The sequence below is a fragment of the Callithrix jacchus genome, chromosome 17 (assembly GCF_049354715.1).
Source record: "Callithrix jacchus isolate 240 chromosome 17, calJac240_pri, whole genome shotgun sequence".
NCBI lineage: Eukaryota > Metazoa > Chordata > Mammalia > Primates > Cebidae > Callithrix > Callithrix jacchus.
The window spans coordinates 16,814,027-16,834,448 of NC_133518.1; the positions used below are offsets into that span (position 1 = coordinate 16,814,027).

The window sequence follows — 20,422 nt, forward strand, 5'->3', positions numbered from 1 at the left end:
CAAGGTTGTGGTCAGACAGGAGTAGTAAGTTCTGGTAATCTATTGCAGAGCATGGTGACTACAATTCATAATAATGTATTATGCATTTCAAAGTAACAAAAAGAGTGGATTTTAAATGTTTTCACCACAAAGAAGTATTTGAGGTAACAGATCTATTAATTAGCCTGATTTTTTCATTCCAGAACATATATGTGTATCAAAACGTCACCCTGTATCCCATAAACAGACAATTAGTATCTGTCAATTAAAAATAAAAAGTATGAACTGAAAACTCACATTTGTTTAAAAAAAACAAAAAAAAGACACATTTGTCATTCCCTGTCCCACACTCTTTCGTTACACAAGAATTTATGAGAAAGAGGAGTGTGGCATTATGGTTACAAAATTACTATTCCTTCTAAAATGTTTAGTTAGATTAACCAAACCAGTTTTTCCACGGTAAAACAAATCACTAAGCCTGGTTTTGAGTACAAGGAAAAAGCGCTGTTGTCTTAAATCTCTTTACACAGATGAAGTAAGCTTACGATCTTTACTTGCTCCAACATAAAATTCCAACAATTAAATGTTTGGCTTGAGGAACAGCACTTCTCCTATGCCAGAGAAATCAAATGACTGTCCTGTCTTAGATCCCAATTTTTTTTCTCCAGATCAGACCAACATGCCCCAATGCCTACATGATTAAAGACAAAGGTGACAAAATTACAACTGAAAAATAATTGAAAGTAACTTAAAAATAATTACTGTTGGCTCTGTATGTCTATAATTAAGAAAAGATTGGTATCAGAATCAAGCAAGGTAAGAAGGATCACATGGGAATCAACAGACCTTAATGAAAAATTTAACCTTTTACTTGAACAAGACAAAGTCTACAGCTTCATAGGAAACTTAATAGCTACTTAGGGAGAAAGCACTACGAAATGCATTATCATAAGACTGTTTCATCAGAACGTTAATTCACTATGTGCATCTGTTAATTCAAATATGCTACTTTAAGGAAAAAAAGAATAAACAGTAACTGCCAATGCTTAAGTCTTCAATGACTGAAGTAAAATTAAAACAGGGAAAGGTTTGATGCTGCCTTTTGTATAACTCAGAAACGTATTTATACACTTGTAGCTTGTTTTTTGGAGATAGGGTCTTGCTTTGTTACCTAGGTTGGAGTGCAGTGGCACAATCAGGGCTCACTGCAGCCTTGATCTCCCATGCTCGAGCGATCCTCCCACCTACGTTTCGAGTAGCTGAGACTATAGGTGCGTGCCATGTGGCCGGCTAATTTTTAAAAACTTTTTGTAGGGACAGGGCCCCACTATCTCACTATGTTGCCCAGACTGGTCTCAAACTTCTGGTCTCTCAGGATCCTCCTGCCTTCGCCTCCCAAAATGCTTGGATTACAAGCACAAGCCACTGCACCCAGCCACAAATATTTTTTATTTCATACTGCTCTAGCCAGTGGAGCTCCAATGTGAATGAAACAGACAACACCTCTGCTCTCATGGAGCTTACGTTCTACCATACAAAAAAAAAAAAAAAAAACACACACACACACAAAAGTGTGTTTTTCTCTTGTGTATACACAAGAGAAAAAACAGGAGAAGATACAAAGTGAATGAAGACAAGGCTTCTTGGAGGACATGACATTTGGGTTAAAACCCAAATGATGCCGAGCGCGGTGGCTCAAGCCTGTAATCCCAGCACTTTGGGAGGCTGAGGCGGGTGGATCACAAGGTCAACATGGTGAAACCCCGTCTCTACTAAAAATACAAAAATTAGCTGGGCATGGTGGTGCACGCCTGTAGTCCCAGCTACTCGGGAGGCTGAGGCAGGAGAATTGCCTGAACCCAGGAGGCGGAGGTTGTGGTGAGCCGAGATCGCGACATTGCACTCCAGCCTGGGTAACAAGAGCGAAACTCCGTCTCAAAAAAAAAAAATAAAAACCCAAATGACGAGAGACAGCCAGGTGACAATCCGGGAACAGAACTCTCCAGGCAAGGATAATACAAAGGTATTATAAAAATGTTTAATGGACTATTGCTAAACTAAGTACTTCTAATAAAACGCATTATCCAGTGATTCCTATGTGTGCTGCAGTTTGAAAACCATTGACTGAAAAAAACTAACCAGCAAATAAATGGTATGAAGTGATCAGGACATTAATAAAATGAGAATAATATTCATTTATGATAAGAAGCATTTTACTGAATGCTAAGCGTAAGTTGCACACAATGCTAAATTACAGTCTCATTTTCTGGCTGAAGACATACTGTGAGATATTCATGACATTTGTAAGTAACCATATTTAAACTATCCTTGAGATGAAGTAGGTCAAAAAGTAGTTAAATAGATGAAGATAACCTTCCTCTTAATGCAAAATTTAAAATACCAAGCTAGCATTTCGTTTATTGATCTTTAAAAATGTTAATGATTCATAATATCTGAGGTTGGTAAGGGCAAGAATAAAGAAATCCTCTCATTCAATGTAGTTGTGTGAAAAACTAATTCAATTTGTTTAATTGACAAAAATTATATTTATGATATATAACATGATTTTTGTTTTGTTTTGTTTTTTGAGACGGAGTCTTGCTCTGTAGCCCAGGCTGGAGTGCAATGGCATGATCTCGGCTCACTGTAACCTCCACTTCCCGGGTCCTGGTCCAGGCAATTCTCCTGCCTCAGCTTCCAGAGCAGCTGGAATCACAGGCACGCACGACCATGCCCAGCTAATTTTTGTATTTTTAGTAGAGACAGGGTTTCACCATGTTGGCCAGGCTGGTCTTGAATTCCTGACCTTGAAATCCACCACCTCAGCCTCCAAAGTGCTGGGATTACAGGCGTGAGCCACCACACCCAGCCCCATGCAATTTTTTTTTTAAGACCATGGAGGGTCAAAATGGGTGGCACTGGACCCCAAGCTCCCCATGCCCACCAGGACTGCAAAATATCAGCTGTATGTCATTTGTCATGTTAATAAATAACTTATAGAAGGCTATATACTAGGTTATTCTCTTACAACTGGGATTGGTAAGGGAGGAGAGAGAAAAAAGGAAAAACAAGAGGTTTCTTTTTACATTTCATAAATCTCTGCACTACTTTTTTTCCTGAACTGTGGACATGAATTACTTCAGAAACACTGTTTTAAAAAATGAGGATGTGTTTGTGTTTACCTACAGCTGGGAGCCTCCATAATGACTTTCCAGCACTCTTTAGATCAGGGAAGATAGAAATGGCCCCAAATACTGAGCTGAATATCATAATGACATTCCTTAAAATGAAATTCTATTTGTAGGCGGGGCGCGGTGGCTCAGGACTATAATCCCAGCACTTAGGAAGGCCAGGTATGTGGATAACAAGGTCAGGAGTTCAAGACCAGCCTGGCTAACATGGTGAAACCCCGTCTCTACTAAAAATACAAAAATTAGCCAGGCGTGGGGGCAGGTGCCTGTAATCCCAGCTACTCGGGAGGCTGAGGCAGGAGAATCACTTGAACCCGAGAAGCGGAGATTACAGTGAGCTGAGATCGTGCCATTCAGCCTGGGCGACAGAGCGAGACTCCATCAAATAAATAAATAAATATTCTATTTGTATAACAATTAACAGAAAACAACTGTATAAAAATAGTATATCTAGGGTACCTTCTTTTTTGAAATTTGTTTCCGTAGGTTTTTAGAGAGCAGGTGGTGGTTGGTTACATGAGTAAGTTCTTTAGTGGTGACTTCTGAGATTTTGGTACACCTATCACCTAAGCAGTGTATGTTGCACCCAATATGTAGGCCTTTATCCCTCACCCCCAATCCACCCTTTTTATAAGGTACCCTTTAACTAGACATCAACAATAGTCCGCCGTGTAAAATAAAATCTAATGTGATTTGCAAAGCTCTTGTGGACCTAGTCTCATGCTTCTCAAACAGATTTCTGTATTCATACAACTCACCTGTGGATCCCGTTAAACTGTAGACCAATTCAGTAGTGTGCAACGGGACCTAAGAGTCCTCATTTCTAGTAAGTTCAGCAGATCATACTTTGAGTTGCAAGGATCTAGCCCAAGTTAATACCATACTTCTCCCCACACTTCAGATACAGTGAATTTCTGCTTTTCATTCATCATGTTCTTCACATTTCTATGCCTTTCTATATATTCTTCTTTAGCCTATACGGTTTTCTCCTCACCTCCTGTACCTCAAAAGCTCTTACTCTGTACAGGTGTAGTCAAACATTGCAGATGTACTACAGATGCGTCTTCTTTTGCTTTCCTCAAGGTCCCTATGCATTTATGTTCCAGAATTTATCACATTTGTTACACATGTGTCCATCTCCGTTATCAGACTCTGGGTTTGAGGATGTAAAATGTCTGTCCTCAGCACAAAGATATTTGCTTCTTTTTTTTGGTGCACCTATCACCTATCTCGCTTTGCTTGCTTTGTCGCCGGAGTACAGTGGTGCAATCAGGGCCCATCTTCCCACCTCGGCCTCCCAAGTAGCTGGGACTACAGGTACACGCTACCATACCCAGCTAAATTTTAAAAACTTTTTTTTAATTGCATTTTAGGTTTTGTGGTACATGTGAAGAACATGCAAGATAATTGCATAGGTACACACTTGGCAGTGTGATGTGCTACCTTCCTCCCCTTCACCTATATCTGGCATTTCTCCCCATGCTCTCTCCCCCCAACTCCCCATCCCCCGCTGTCCCTCCCCTATTCCCCAAAAGAGACCCAATGTGTAGTGCTCCCCTCCCTCTGTCCATGTGTTCTCATTGTTCAACACCCACCTATGAGTGAGAACATGCAGTATTTCATTTTCTATTCTTGTGTCAGTTTGCTGAGAACGATGGTCTCCAGGTTCATCCATGTCCCTACAAAGGACACAAACTCATCGTTTTTGATGGCTGCATAATATTCCATGGTGTATATATGCCACATTTTCCCTGTCCAGTACACGGTCTCACAATGTTGCCCAGGCTGGTTTCAAACTCCTGGCCTCGAGCGATCTTCCCACCTCAGGCCTCTAAAGTGCTAAGATTACAGGTGTAAGCCTACATATTTGATAAATGTTTTCTGAGTACAAGTCACTGAGGTACCAGGTTTCTGCCACCACTTTGAAATAATGACTGTCAAAATCACTTTCATTCCATATTTTCTTTAAGGTAATATTTAGATTAAAAACAGGTAATCTCTTAAATTAAAATATAAGACAACACATATTCAAAATTAAAGTGAAGCTGGGGGTTGGGTATGGTGGCCCACACCTGTAATTCGAGCACTTTGGGAGACCTAAGTGGGCAGATCACTTGAGGCCAGGAGTTCAAGACCAGCCTGGGCAACATGGCAAAACCCTGTTTTTTGTATAAATTTTGTATAAAAATACAAAAATTATCTGGGTGTGGTGGTGCACTCCTGGAATCCCAGCTACTTGGGAGGCTGAGGCACAAGAATTGTTGAACCTGGGAGGCAGAGGTTGCAGTAAGCAGATATCATGTCACTACACTCCAGCCTGGGTGACAGAGCAAGAGTCTGTCTCAAAAAAATTAAATTAAAAAATTAAGTGAAGGTAAATGCAATGGCTCATGTTTGTAATCCCAGTACTTTGGGAGATCACAGTGGGAAGATCACTTGAGGCCAGGAGTTGGAGACCAGCCTGGACTTAGCAAAACGCTGTCTCTAAAAATTAAAAAAAAAAATTAATTCAAAGAAAAAACAAAATTAAAATGTCACACTATTTGATGAGATGCTTACCTTATGCTTAAAAAAAGTCAAGTTAATTTCACATCATTTTGGCATAAAGAGGCAAAACAAAGACTGTACTCTCCAGTATTCTTTTAAGTACTTAAAGAAAAAGAACAGCACCAAATTTCTAATATTCTTTTCCCTTAAATTTATTAGGACTCTTATTTTTCAGAACAAATGATAGAATAAGATCTTAAATAAAATGCTTACACAGACAGCTCTCTCTTTACCACTCACCTTCCTCATCTATCCATTTCATGGTGAAGAGCTGTTCATTGTCAAAAGAACACATGTCTCGAACCTCATTGCAAAGGCCCTCAAAGGAGATGGAAGGTTCAAAATGTGTTATCATGATATCCCTGAAAAAGAAAAGGAGTTTTAAGTTCGAAAATGATTAAAAATAATAATGCTGTATATATTACTGAATGCTTGACAATTTGATGAACTTCGGTAATTCTGTGTGTGCGTCAAGATGCATTGCTTCCAGTAAACGATTTCAGTAAAGTAAAAGTTAAAATATCAACCTGGGCACAGTGGCTCATGCACTTTGGGAGGCTGAGCTGGGCAGATCACTTTAGCCCAGGAGCTCGAGACTAGCCTGGGCAACATGGTAAAACCCTGACTTTACTTAAAAAAATTAGCTGGAGGCTGAGGTGGGCAGAGGTTACAGTGAGCTGAGATCACACCACTGCACTCCAGCCTGGAAAACAGAGGTAACTCTGTCTCAAAAAAATAAAAATAAAAACAAAAGAAAAAAAAAACAAAAAACAAATACATATACAAACACATACATAATTATACTGTTTTAAATAGTTTTAAAAAATAAAAATAGGGCTGGCACAGTGGCTCACACCTGTAATCCTAGCACTTTGGGAGGCCAAGGTGGGTGGATCACCTGAGGTCGGGAGTTTGAGACAAGCCTGACCAACATGGTGAAACCTCGTCTCTAGTAAAAGTACAAAAATTATCCTGGCATGATGGCGCATGCCTGTATTCCCACCCACTTGGGAAGCTGAGACATGAGAATTGTTTGAACCTGGGAGGCGGGGGTTACGGTAAGCAGAGATCATGCCACTGCACTCCAGCCTGGGTGACAGAGTGATACTCCATCTCAAAAAAAAAAAAAAGAAAGAAAATAGCTTATCTTAATGACAAAAGAGAACCGCTTGCTTTAAAGCAATCTTTCTTTCAAAGAACCCTCAAGTTTATTAGTATGAGGGCACAGGGTTGAGAGAATGTATTCTGGAATTAAATTATTATTATTAGAAGAAAATTCCATAGAATTTCTCTGTCAAAGAGTAAGTGTAGGAGTCTCCTCTCTTGGCTTTGGAGCCCCCCTCCCTCTGTCTCTGTACAGGGCAGCTTCTTCTTTCTTCTCTCTTCTTTCTTGCTTATCAAACTCTCTGCTCCTTAAAACTACTCCAAGGGTGTCCTAGCTGTTTTATCCAATTCGCAGGAGACAAGAGCCTTGGTGCTCCTCCACTCATCGAAGCCGTATCAGTGCCATCTTCAGTGCAGACACCAAGCGCTCACCAGACAACATACCTACTCAGCCCTGATCTTGGACTTACAGCCTCCACAACAGACTCTGCTCCAGCAGAGTCTGGAGATAAAGGAAAAACGTGGTTTTCTTTTTCCAACTAGAAGCTGGACATCCTAAGTGATTCATTAGAGCAATATATTTGCTTTCCTCTGGTTGCAAGGGGAAAGTAGGAACAACAACAACAGGAAGCCTGCAATCTTTGACCATGTCCTGATCTCTGTGCTGATGGCCGCCTAGCTGGGGATAGGGTTCTGTTATCATCTGTGCTCTGTTCACTGTCTGCTTGAATATTCTGTCTCTCTGTAGGGCAGCAAAACAATAACCTTCATTATCAGAAACCTCATTCTAAGTTTACTTTTCTGTCTCAGTGTACTTGTACAAATCACTTAGCTTTTTAAATATACAACTATGTTTTCTCACTGAGTAGCAACAGAAGCAGTATTTTTGCTAGGCTTGAGCTGCTTACTATTAAAAAAAATTATGCTTACATTGTTTTAATAAAACCTAATTTTAGGCTCAGATGCACATACAACTTAATATTTGTATTACAAAATTAATGTTTATTTATAATATATGAACATGCTTTTTTTTAAAAATAGAGAATGTGATGGATTAATCTGATGTTCTTTTTGATAATCACCCCTCGTTTTAAGAATATAACTGTCGGGCCAGGCATGGTGGCTCACGCCTGTAATCCAAGCACTTTGGAGGCCGAGGCGGGTGGATCACCTGAGGTTGGGAGTTCAAGACCAGCCTGACCAACATGGTGAAACCCCATCTTAAAAAAAAAAAAAAAGACTATAACTATCTAGAAAAAATAACTAATAGAGCTCATTGTATATTATCTAAAACTAACGGTATGCCAGGCAATTTTCTGACAACTTGATCGGGTCGGTACTATTTTTATCCCTATTTTACATATGAGGAAAGTAATGGAGAGATAGCTCACCAAGTCACTAGCTAGTAAGTAGTAGAGCCAGGATTCAAATTCAGGGAAGAAAAAGCACCTGAGAAGCTTCATGCTGCTTTCTGATCACCCTCTTATTCTCTAAGAGTAACCACCATCCACAACATTCATTGTGCCTCTTTCTGTATTTTATATAATTTCATATAAAAATGTGTTTGTACATGGAAAAAAAATGTGTAAAATCATTTTTTCTTTTTTTTTTTGAGACGGAGTTTCACTCTTGTTACACAGGCTGGAGTGCAATGGCACGATCTCGGCTCACCGCAACCTCTGCCTCCTGGGTTCAAGCAATTCTCCTGCCTCAGCCTCCCGAGTAGCTGGGACTACAGGCGCGCACCACCATGCCCAGCTAATTTTTGTCTTTTTTTTAGTAGAGACGGGGTTTCACCATGTTGACCAGGACGGTCTCAATCTCTTGACCTCATGATCCACCTGCCTCGGCCTCCCAAAGTGCTGGGATTATTGGCGTGAGCCACTGCGCCTGGCCAAAAATCGTATTTCTTAAAGGGAAAAATTAGTATCACTGGATATCACCAAAATGTAACTTCCTTATCAAAGTCCACATTTAAAATTAACATATATGTAAACATATTTGTAAACAACAAGGCTTTTTCATAAAGTTTTCTTTCTTTTTTTTTTTTTTAAAGACAGGGTTTCAGGCCAGGCGCAGTGGCTCATGCCTGTAATCCTAGCACTTTGGAAGGCCGAGGTGGGTGGATCACCTGAAGTTGGGAGTTCGAAACCAGCCTCGCAATCATGGAGAAACCCCATCTTTTAAAAAAAAAAAAAGGAGGGGTTTCACCATGTTGGTCAGACTGGTCTTGAACTCCCAACCTCAGGTGATCCACCCACCTCAGCTTCCAAAGTGGTTGGTTACAGGCGTGAGCCACCGCACCCAGCCCATAAATTTTACTTTTCAAAAGCTAAAAAATATTTCTCAGAACATACAAATACTTTTTTTTTGAGACAGAGTTTCACTCTTCTTGCCCAGGCTGGAGTGCAATGGCACAATCTCAGCTCATCACAACCTCTGCCTCCCGGGTTCAAGCGATTCTCCTGCTTCAGCCTTCTGAGTAGCTGGAATTACAGGCATGCGCCACCACGCCTGGCTAATTTTTTTGTATTTTTAGTAGAGATGGGGTTTCTTCATGTTGGTCAGGCTGGTCTCGAACTCCCAATCTAGGTGGTCTGCCTGGGTTGGCCTCCCAAAGTGCTGGGATTGCAAGCATGAATCGCCAAGCTCGGCCTGTACAAACACTTTTAAAACATCTGTGTCATCCTTAAAAAGTTAAGTATAAGGCGGACACAGTGGCTCACACCTGTAATCCCAGCACTTTGGCAGGCCAAGGAGGGCAGATCACTTGAGGTCAGGAGTTCAAGACCAGCCTGGCCAACATGGTGAAACCCGCCTTTACTAAAAATACAAAAATTAGCATGATGGCAGGCACCTGTAATCCCAGCTATCTGGAGGCTGAGGCAGGATAATCGCTTGAACCTGGGAGGCGGAGTTTGCAGTGAGCTGAGATCAAGTCACCGCACTCCAGCCTGGGTGATAAAGTGAGAGTCCATTCCAAAAAAAAAATAAAAGTGTAAGTATAGACACCCGTAAGAGACACAATGAAGGAGTTATGCTTTATCAACCACCACTCCTTAAATTCCAGGCACTAAAACATTCAAGGGAGTTTTACATAAACACTTCTCTCAGGAATTGCGAAAGCACTATCTTCATTACACTCCACAATCACCAGATCCTTGTTATAGTGCCAAAGCTGAAAGTGAACTGCAAAATAAAGAAACATTACATTCTAAAGGCATAAAACAAATTATGCATGAATGATGTTTTTTCTGGTTTAACGTCAGCAATAGCATAAATGATTTTACCACTGATCTTCAACAGGATACAGTCTGCTTTATCACAGATTCCCAAAGTGACAAATTTAGATATGGTTTTAGCTGAATTTTTAATTTTGCTATTGGGCTTCAGAAGACAAACTGCTTTCAATGTGCCTATATTCTAAAACATAGAATCTATTATAAAGTTTTTCCTTAGGACTAATAATTGCTTTTAAAAACAAATCCCCAAAAGAATCACATTCAGTCCTTCTGCTACCTCAATGTAAGCTTTTCTCCTAAATTAAATACAGTGTGTTCAGAAAAATAAACTCATTTGCAATAACCATTACAATAATTGGTTTAGGCAGGATTATCTATGAACAGTAAGACCATTGGGCAAAATGTTTTTGGGGGACTGAGTATTCATATAATCTCAAAGTATCACCCCCCCTCAATTATTAATTATAACAGAGGCATAAAGCAATTTTCAAGTTTTAATAATCAAGAAGATAGTGAATTCAAAAACAACAATTGTGAAATAAGAATTTGACAATAGAGCAAAAAGCAATGTTATAAAGCCCTGTCAATGTAGTAAGGGGAAAGGAGAAATCTCTTTGAAGGTTAAGGTACAGTTTTGGCTGGGCAAGGTAGCTCACACCTGTAATCCCACCTACTCACAATGCTGAGGTAGGAGGATCGCTTCAGGAGTGACAGAGCAAGATCCTGTCTCTAAAAAAATTTTTTTAATTAGATGGGCATGATGTAATCCCAGCTACTCAGGAGGATCATTTGAGACCAGGAGTTCAAGTCTTCAGTGAGCCATAATCGAGCCACTGGACTTCAGCTGGGGCAACAGAGCAAGAGTGTCTCTAAAAGAAAACACACCTAGCTTTGTATTGTGGATTACTAATTCTCAATGTTATCATCTGTAAAATGGAGATAATGATATCTGCCTCTGAGTATTAGCATTAAGACTAAATAAAAATAAATGCAGCTTGAGCCTGAGAGGTTGAGGCTGCAGTGAGCGAGCTGTGACTATGTCACTGCACTCTACAGCCTGGGTGACGAAGGAAGACGCTGACTCAAAAAATAAAAAATAAATGAAAATAAATGAATGCAGCCAGGCGAGGCGGCTCTGGCCATAATCCCAGCACTTTGAAAGGCTAAGGTGGGAGGATAGCTTGGGCACGGGAGTTCAAGACCTGTCTGGGCAACATAGAGAGACCTCGTCTCTATAAAAAGAAATAAAAAATTAGCCAGACATGGTGGTACATACCTATAATCTCAGCTACTTGGGAGGCTGCAGCAGGAGGACTGCTTGAGCCTGGGCAGTTGAGGCTGCAGTGAGCCATGATTACACCACTGTACTCAGCCTGGGTGACAGCCTAGGATGGTTTCTCAGAAAAAAAAAAAAAAAAAAAAAGCAAAATACTTACTACAGTTCTTTTTCTTTTGTCCCATTGTTTTTAGTCAAGATTTTTTATATTTAGTATATAACAGTTACCATTTCAAATCAGTGGTGAAAAGACAATCTGCCCAATAATGGTATTAGAATAAATTTTGGAAAAAAAAAAAAAAGGTTGTGTCAGTAAACTATAAATGAATAAATTCACTGAAAAGATAATCACTTTAAAAGTTTCATAATAGGCCAGGCGCAGTGGCTCATGCCTATAATTCCAGCACTTTGGGAGGCTGAGGTGGATGAATCACTTGAGATCAGGAGTTTGAGACCAGCCTGGCCAACATGGTGAAACCCAGTCTCTACTAAAAACACAAAAAATTAGCTGGGTGTGGTAGCACATGCCTGTAATCCCAGCTACTTGGGAGAGTCACTTGAACCCCAGAGGCAGAGACTGCACCTAAGACAGCAAGTCCAGAAGCCATTAAGGAAATTTTTAAAAAGGACGGATTTGATTATACAAAAATGAAAACCTCCAGCCTAGCAACAGGTTGGAGAAAAGCTGGCATCTTAAACAAAATGTCGGCCAGGCGTGGTGGCTCCAAGCACTTTGGAGGCCAAGGCAGGCAGATCACCTGAGGTCGGGAGTTCAAGACTAGCCTGACCAACATGGCGAAACCCCGTCTTAATAAAAAAAAATAAGTAAAAAAATATATATATATAAATTAAGCTCTTTTGGGAAACAGTATCAAATTTCAAGATAGGCATATCTTTGACCATATTTGCAAGAATATATATTAAATATAAGGATGCTCCTTCAACATTATTTTAAATAGGGAGCTGATGAAGACAACTTTAAATGTTCATCAATCCTAAAAAAGATTAAACATTTTATGGTGGCTGGGTGCAATGGCTCATGCCTGTAATTCCTACACTTTGGGAGGCCGAGGCAGGAGGATCTCTTGAGCACAGAAGCTTGAGACTAGCCCTGTCTCTACAAAATGTTTTTAAAAATTAGCTAAGCCTGGTGGCGTGTGCCTGTAATTGTACTACTCAGGAGGCTGACGTGAAAGGACTGCTTGAACCCAGGGTGGCTGAGGCTGCAGAGAGCCTAGATCATGCAACTACACTCCAGCCTAGGCAACAGGACCAGACTCTGTCTCTTTAAAAAAAACAACTGTAGAATACTATATACCAAATATAAAGAGGTCTGTCTGTCTACCATGGCACAGAAAGATGACCACGATTTTTAAAATCAAGTTGCGGATGCATGTATAGAAATATGAACTCATTAATTAGAAAAATAAAAGGGTATGTCTATATGTTTATGCACATACATATCTATACTTATAAATATATCGATATGATATAGAATATCCCAAACTGTTAATGATGGCTAACCCTAGAAAGTAGGAGCGAAACAGCTATAAAAAAGAATGAAAATACGTCTTCTACGTCAGCACGGATGGAACTGAAGGCCATTATCCCTAGTGAAAGAAATCAGAAACACAAAGCCAGACACCACATATTCTCACTTACAAGTGAGAGCTAAACAATGGGTACACATGGACATAAAGAGGGAAATAATAGGCACTGCAGATTACAAAGGTGGGAGCAGGGTGAGGGTTAAAAAATACCTATAGGGTACAGGTAATTTTCTAGGTTTTACTGTTCACTGTTCAGGAGATGGGTATAGTAAACACCCAGACGTCACTACTACATGATATAAGCATTTAAATATATAAAAATAAAAATAAACTAACAAAGTGGGAGTGAGAGACTACAGGGGAACTTTCTACTTTATTTTTATTTTTTTATTTTTTAGAGACAGGGTCTCATTTTGTTGCCCAGTCTGGAACGCATTGGTTCAATCACGGCTCACTGCAGCCTCGACTTCCTGGTCTCAGGTGATCCTCCCTCACCCTCCCGAGTAGCTAGGACTGCAGGCTAATTTTTTTGTAGAGATATGGTTTCACCATGTTCAGCCCAGGCTGTTCTCCAACTCCTGGGCTCAAGCGATTCACCTGCCCTGGCCGCCCACAGTGTTGGAATTACAGGCATGAACCACAGCACCCAATCTCTTTCTGTATTTCTATGTTTTTAAAATTTAGTTTTAGTGTCTTGCCTTTGGGCTCTGTATTTGGCCACTGGTGGCATTTTTGGTTCTATTATCATTCTCAGCCACATTCCTACCAGGTTAGCTGTCATGCACAGTGCCTGCAACTTAGAGCAGACAGACAATAAATAATTGTTCAGGTCTTTCTGGACATTTCCACCTGAATACCTCACAAGCACCTAGAACTCAAAACTCAGTGAATTGTTTTAGGCAATGAATTAACTTCTCCCACAAATCTCTTCTACATTCCCCAGTCTCTCTTAAACCTATGAGTTAAAGAAACCCATGAGTTGTCCAACTACCATCACCCCAACAGGCAATCTTTCATTCTATTGATATTACCCGTTAAAATTTCCAATGAATCCATATACTCTTTTCTATCTCCTTAAAATCCCTCACCTGGACTGCTTCGAAAGCCTCCAAATTAGTTTAACCCATAACCGATCCATCACCCACACTAATTTCAAGTGTTATTTTTCTAAAATACAAATCTAATCACATATTTCTCTTACTTAAAATTTTCATCGGCCAGGTACAGTGGCTCATGCCTGTAATCCTAGCACTTTGGGAGGCCGAGGCGGGCAGATCACCTGAGGTCGGGTGTTCAAGACCAGCCTGACCAACACGGAGAACCCATGTCTCTACTAAAAATACAAAATTAGCCAGGCATGATAACACACACCTGTAATCCCAGCTACTCGGGAGGCTGAGGCAGGAGAATTGATTGAACCTGGGAGGCAGAGGTTGCAGTGAGCCAAGATCATGCCATTGCACTCCAGCCTGGGTGACAAGAGCAAAACACCATCTCAAAAAAAAAAAAACCGTCATCAATGAGAAAAAGTCTGAACTCTGCAGTATGACATTCAAGGGTCTCCACAATCTAGCCCCTGTGAACTTTCTTAGCCTCATTTCTCATCAGTGTCCACTTCACACTTTATATCCTAATAAGGAGTGAATATAAGACTAAAAACCAAACTGATCTTAATTCTCCAAACTTACCACGAGGCTGTTTAATGCCTATAACACCCACCAAACATCATTATTGACCAGGCAAACTCCGATTTTTCATTTAAAGACTTCAGACATTTCTTCTAGGAAGACTTCCATCACCCCAAACTCCTCCCCAGTACCCATTCCTGCAAATGCCTTACACACATACTTCAAATTTAACTGTTTATGTTGTTAACTCTTAAATGTCTTTCCCTCCGCAAGTCTCTTAGTTCTTTAAAGGCAGAGCCTTACCTACCTCTACACTCTCTGTGCCTGCGACAGCATCACGTCCCTGGATTACAGTAGATGTTCAGCAATATTTACTAAACTCAGTTTGAATAATCTCTGAAATATTTGAAACCTTAAGCAAGACCAGAATTTTAAAAACTCATGTCTAAATTGGGCTTATTTCAATCATTAAAAAACAGACACTCAAGTTGTAAAAGGGAGGTGGGAGTTGCCATTGTTAGAAAGCCACCATGAACTAAGGCCCTCTGGGAGGATTTTTCTGTACAGAGTTGCTTTTTTCTACTTTGCTTTCTCCGTTTCTGCCTCTTCACATCTTTCATTTGCACACAGTCAGTTCTGGCCTCACCAGACTCTCCCTGCAACTCTTCAGCTTCAGTCCCCAGTGCTGACCAATTTCATCTCCATGTTACCTCATTCAAACTTGTAAGGATTTTTTGTATTTGGTTTTGGTTTTTTGGCACCAGGCTAGCATGCTCTATTTTTTTTTTTTTCTCTCTCTGGCCAAGCTATGGATCAGCTGCCCTAGGGTTAGGTGCCGTGGCTGAAGCTCCAGGACCAATCAGCAAACATCCCCCCAACTCTCGATTCAAGATTCCTCTTGGATTTCCTCAGAACCATTAATTACTAAAGTATACTGCTAAAATAATCTTGCATTTCTTTCAAAAACAAGTCTTGCCGAGACTTGCTCACAGTGAGAAAAATCCTACACACGTCTTCACTGAACCAGCTATTTCAAATATGCAGAGTTAACAATCTTTTATTTCTAGATGTGCACAGAAGGAATCCTCTTTACTGTTATTACTGCTTGACAGCAGTGGATTGAAAATAATTTTTACAAGCTTTCTGCAAAAATTTCTGTACATATATACTGTAAAGAAATGAGCAGTCCAAATGTTGCCTAAGTCTATCCCGTAATATCAAGTAATTTTATATACGAATAAGCACATACATTGACAGTTTATCACTAACAAAACCTGTTCCTCTTCCTCCAAACTAATACCACTAGGCAATGATTGCAGGCCACTCACTGAAAACCTTCCATACTAGGGAAAGATGGGTGCAGACCATAAGAAGGGCATCTAAGTAAGACTTGGAGTTCAATAAAATTAAATTGCCAGTGCTATTAATCTCCTGCTTAAAAACTAGAAATTAATTGGCTGGATGCAGTGGCTCATGCCTGTAATCCCAGCATTTTGGAAGGCCAAGGTGGGTGGATCACTTGAGGTCAGGAGTTCAAGACCAACCTGGCCAACATGGTAAAAATTCGTCTTTACTAAAAATACAAATAAAAAAAAAAAATTAGCCAGGCATGGTGACAGATGCCTGTAATCCCAACTACTTGGGAGAGGCAGAGTCAGGAGAATCACTTGAACCCGGGGGGTGGAGGTTCCAGTGAGCTAAGATCATGCCACTGCACTCCAGCCTGAGCTACAGAGCAAGACTCTGTCTCCAAATAAATAAATTAATTAAATTAAATAAAAACTAGAAAATAATTAAGTATTTATTAGAAAGATACCTTGTTTTCACTAAGATCAAGTTTAACAGAGTAACAACACTATACTTTGAAAGAAGAGGGCTATTTATTCACTTAAAAATGCTGACTATTAAATGAGTCAACATTCACTGGAAAGAAATCTTATTAAAAAAGGTAGAAGGGGGCCAAGTTACAGTGGCTCACACCTGTAATCCCAGCACTTTGAGAGGCTGAGGTGGGAGGATCACTTGAGCCCAAGAGTTTGAGATCAGCCTGGGCAACACAGTGAGACCTTGTCTCTATTTAAAAAAAAAAAAGGGTAGAGGGATAGAGGGAAAGCTATATAATAATGGCCCTTCAGAAGATCAGAGAGAAAGAAAACTTTTTCAAATGCAGAATGTTCTTATATTTCTTGGTATAAAGGAAGGATTTTCTATTTTAAAATCAGGTAGGTGTTCTAGTTAGCCAACCTGTTTATTAACTATGCTTGTCCATGACTCATTTTAGCTTCATCTATATTAATGAGCAGCTGACTATGTAATACCACAACCATCAGTTTAGACTATATAAACACATAATCTTAACAGATCTCATTTCAGAGGACAGAAAGTTGGTACAATTTAGAGTGCTGATGTTGTCTTTAAATGAGAACAAAGGTACCATTAGAAAGTTTTCATTGCGCAAATACGAGTATACAATAGGCAAATGGTTATTTGCGCCTCAGCAAAATTTCACAGGTTCTAAAAAATAATGTTACCTTGAATGTCTTGAAAAAATTTTAGTAAAACACTAAAAAAGCTGTATGTCCTTATTCTCTTCTTTTTAATAACTGGAGCAATAAGCCAAGAAAATTTGCTATCTAAATTCATGAAGTACGGCAAGACTTGGATTTCTTCTCAAAGGAGAAGGTTACAGTGATTTTCATTTACTAACTAGGCCCATTTACATGTGTCAAACTAATAAAAATGGGAAAATAGAAATAAGCACTAATTTCTTACCTTTCATAGACTCACTGGAGAAGATTATCTCAATTTAGTAAGTCAAGAATTTATGTTACTGAAAGTCTTAGGGCCTGGCATAGTGGGTCATGCCTGTAATCCCAGCACTTTGGAAGGTCGACTCACAAATCATTTGAGGCCAGGAGTTTGAGACCAGCCTGACCAACATGGTGAAACATGTATTTTTAGTCTCTACTAAAAATACAAAAATTAGCTGTGCGTAGTGGCACGTGACTATAATCCCAGCTACTAGGAAGGCTGAGGCAGGCGAATCGCTTGAACCTGGGAGGCAGAGGTTGCAATGAGCTAAGATCCTGCCACTGCACTCAAGCCTGGATAACAGATTAAGACCCTGTCTCAAAAACAAACAAAAATAAAATAAAATGATAAAGTGAAACATCTCACTCATCACATTACAGGTAAGGGTTTTAAAAAAAAAAGCAAAGGAAGCTTTTTTCTCACCTTGCAAAGTTCATGGCTAAACATCCTCAAGGCAAAATAGCTCTTGTGACAACTACAAACTTTTAAAAAATATCCACACATTTCTTAGTACTGATTTAAAATCAAAATCTTCTTAATCAATTTTAACTGTGTTTTAAATACGAAGGTATCATACTGTCCAATATAACTCCCATATACTACCCCTGCATACTGTCAAGCTAATAATAAACAGGCCAGAGGCTTCATGGCAGCAAACTAGTAAGTCCTTACATCAAATCAATATAACATTTAGGGACTTCGATTTTCTTTGAAATCAAAACAAGAGAGGCAGTTAGAGTTTGCTATCTTCACTGATCCTCTCAGGAATGTAAAAGTATGCACCGCAATTTCAACCTCACACTGCTTGTTTTTTAAAGCAATTTACTTCTACCTGGACAAGCAGTAAGGTAAGCTAAAGGTTTTGTTACTGCTCAGTCTCCAATCTTTATGGTCACACATCTCACGTTTCTAATGCTCCTAAACATAATTGTCTCAAAAAACTTTCAAAACACAAGTGAATTCAAAGGAAGGGGGACACTTTGCGTCACTGATAGAAAACGATTTCACACAATAAACTTAGAACTGGGTTATTTCTTGTAACCATAGTAAGGGAGTGAATGAAGATCAGAGAATTGAAAACTGTGCCTAAGCTATCTCCTCACTTTGCAGTATCTCACCCTATCGGGTAGTTCTTGAAACAACACTGAGAAAGAAAGGCTCACAAAAATTTGACTTACATATAATACAACTTGATGAGACATAAGTATCCAGTGCACGTCCCTGAAAACGCATCGACTTGACTCTTAAATATAGCCCTATGTCTAATATACTGGCAATACAGATACACTTCGTGAACACAACGGTGATGAAGGTAAATCTAAGAGAACCAGAGGCGTTAGGCCTGCTGGTAACCAAAAGGGCCAGCTAACTGAAGCAGTCCCGTTTTCTATGCCCACAGCAAACTGAGTTAACTAAGCCATCATAACTTGGAATTCTCAACTCGCAACCTCAGATACACCCAGACTTAAGGATGTAAGGCCCCTACAAAGCTCTCAGTAGGCCAGTCGCTCGTCCACACCAGGTGCACCTACTCTATCCCTAGGTTCCTCCTCGGACCCTACTCTGGCCCCCGCACCACCACACCTGCGGGCGCCCCCAGTCCCGCGTCCCCTTGCTTCGCTCCCACCCCCACCACTCCGTCACTCACCCTGAGTCACCGGAGCCGCCCGCCCGCCTACCCCAACCCGCCCACAACCCCTCCAGCCCCTCACCCTCCCCTCCTCCACACCGAGTGGAGCCGGCCTGTCCCCTCCCGCCCACCGCCCTGCCCCAGGAGACTCACCCGCGGTAGTACGCTTTCACCCGGACCTGGTGGGAATGGTCCCCGCTGCCGCCGCCTGCGACCGTGTGGGACATGGTGCTGGTGTCCCTCTGGGTCGGCATCTCCTCACTCCCCCGCCTCAACGCTGGAGGCTGGGGGGCGGAGGGGCGCTCCGGACGCCGTGGGGGACTCCGCCGCCCGCGCCTGTCCGAGAGCTGCGACCGTCCGCCCACCTACCTGCCCACCTCGCCCTGCAGCGCCGACCCAAGGGTCCCCTCGCCCGAGGAGCCGGAACCGCACGGCTCCTCCCACTGCCCGTAGGCGCCACCGCCTCCGCCGCCGCACGGGCCCAGGACACCTCCTGCCTCGATCCCTCCCACTTCGCTCGCTCCAAAGGCCCACATTCCGGGGTAGGGCGGGCGCAACCATCGAGCCAACTCAAGGAGCCTCGATGCCGGACTGAACCATCCTTACGGGGGCAGAGAAAGGGGACAGCGGAAATGGGAAACCCTGATCATGGTATCAATCACGCTCCGGAGGGCTGCTTTGACGCGAACTATAATATAGACACGAACAGCTCTAGTTCACTAGAAAGTCCCTTCCCTGCAGGGACAATGATAGAAACAAAGTCTGCGACACCTCACCCTAGCCTCGTAACTTGGTCACGTCTGCGGTCGGCCTGACTTGGCACCCGGGATAGATTTGCGTGCAGGTTTCTGGGATTTGGAGTCCTCATGGGATTCTGGGACTTGAGGTTCCTTGCGCCTAGGGTGCCGCGCAGTCCAGCTGGTGGAGTCTCTTCTCAGCGTGCTCCCTGGAGCTCTCGGGGTGGAAAACCTGCATCCGGCTTGGGCATATGAAAATACTGGGAATTACTGGGTTTCCTCACGTTCTAGACTTTATTATCTGATGAAGTCTCCCTTCTATTTGCATAAATCGTCTAAATTATACACGCCTTTTTGGAGAACAAGAATTTGGTTACCTGCTCACTAAGCGTAACCTTTTTTATGGAAATACTTTAATAACATATGTAACAAATATATTAAAGGAAGAAACTCAACCAGAAGATATGAAAAACCGATTTTTATTATTTGGCGGCCCCCATACCTAGGCACTTGTAGACTGCCCTTGCATGGAACAAGAGCATAAGGAATACTTACCCAATCAATTCGGTCAATCCAAGAGCATTTCATTCTGTTAAAAATTGGCTTGCCAGGCCGGGCGCGGTGGCTTAGCCTGTAATCCCAGCACTTTGGGAGGTCGAGGCAGGTGGATCATCTGAGGTCGTGAGTTCGAGACCAGCCTGACCAACATAGAGAAACCCCGTCTCTA

The 20,422-nt window shown here is 41.3% G+C and overlaps 1 protein-coding gene across 2 annotated transcripts in view; it reads right to left on the reverse strand.

Annotated features, from left to right (window-relative positions):
• PRKCI (protein kinase C iota) overlaps positions 1–19,458 on the reverse strand; it is an 82,514-nt gene extending 63,056 nt beyond the window's left edge. The window contains exons 1-3 of one of the 2 annotated variants that reach the window (XM_054247323.2): positions 19,112–19,458; positions 5,958–6,079; positions 4,766–4,849 (exon numbers count right to left, since the gene is read on the reverse strand). In XM_054247323.2, coding sequence (XP_054103298.2) covers positions 4,766–4,793 — 28 coding nt within the window. In that variant the 5' untranslated portion in view covers positions 4,794–4,849; positions 5,958–6,079; positions 19,112–19,458. The remainder of the gene's footprint in view (positions 1–4,765; positions 4,850–5,957; positions 6,080–19,111) is intronic. The other variant, XM_035278819.3, reaches the window with a different exon arrangement.
• Positions 19,459–20,422: the final 964 nt, after the last annotated feature.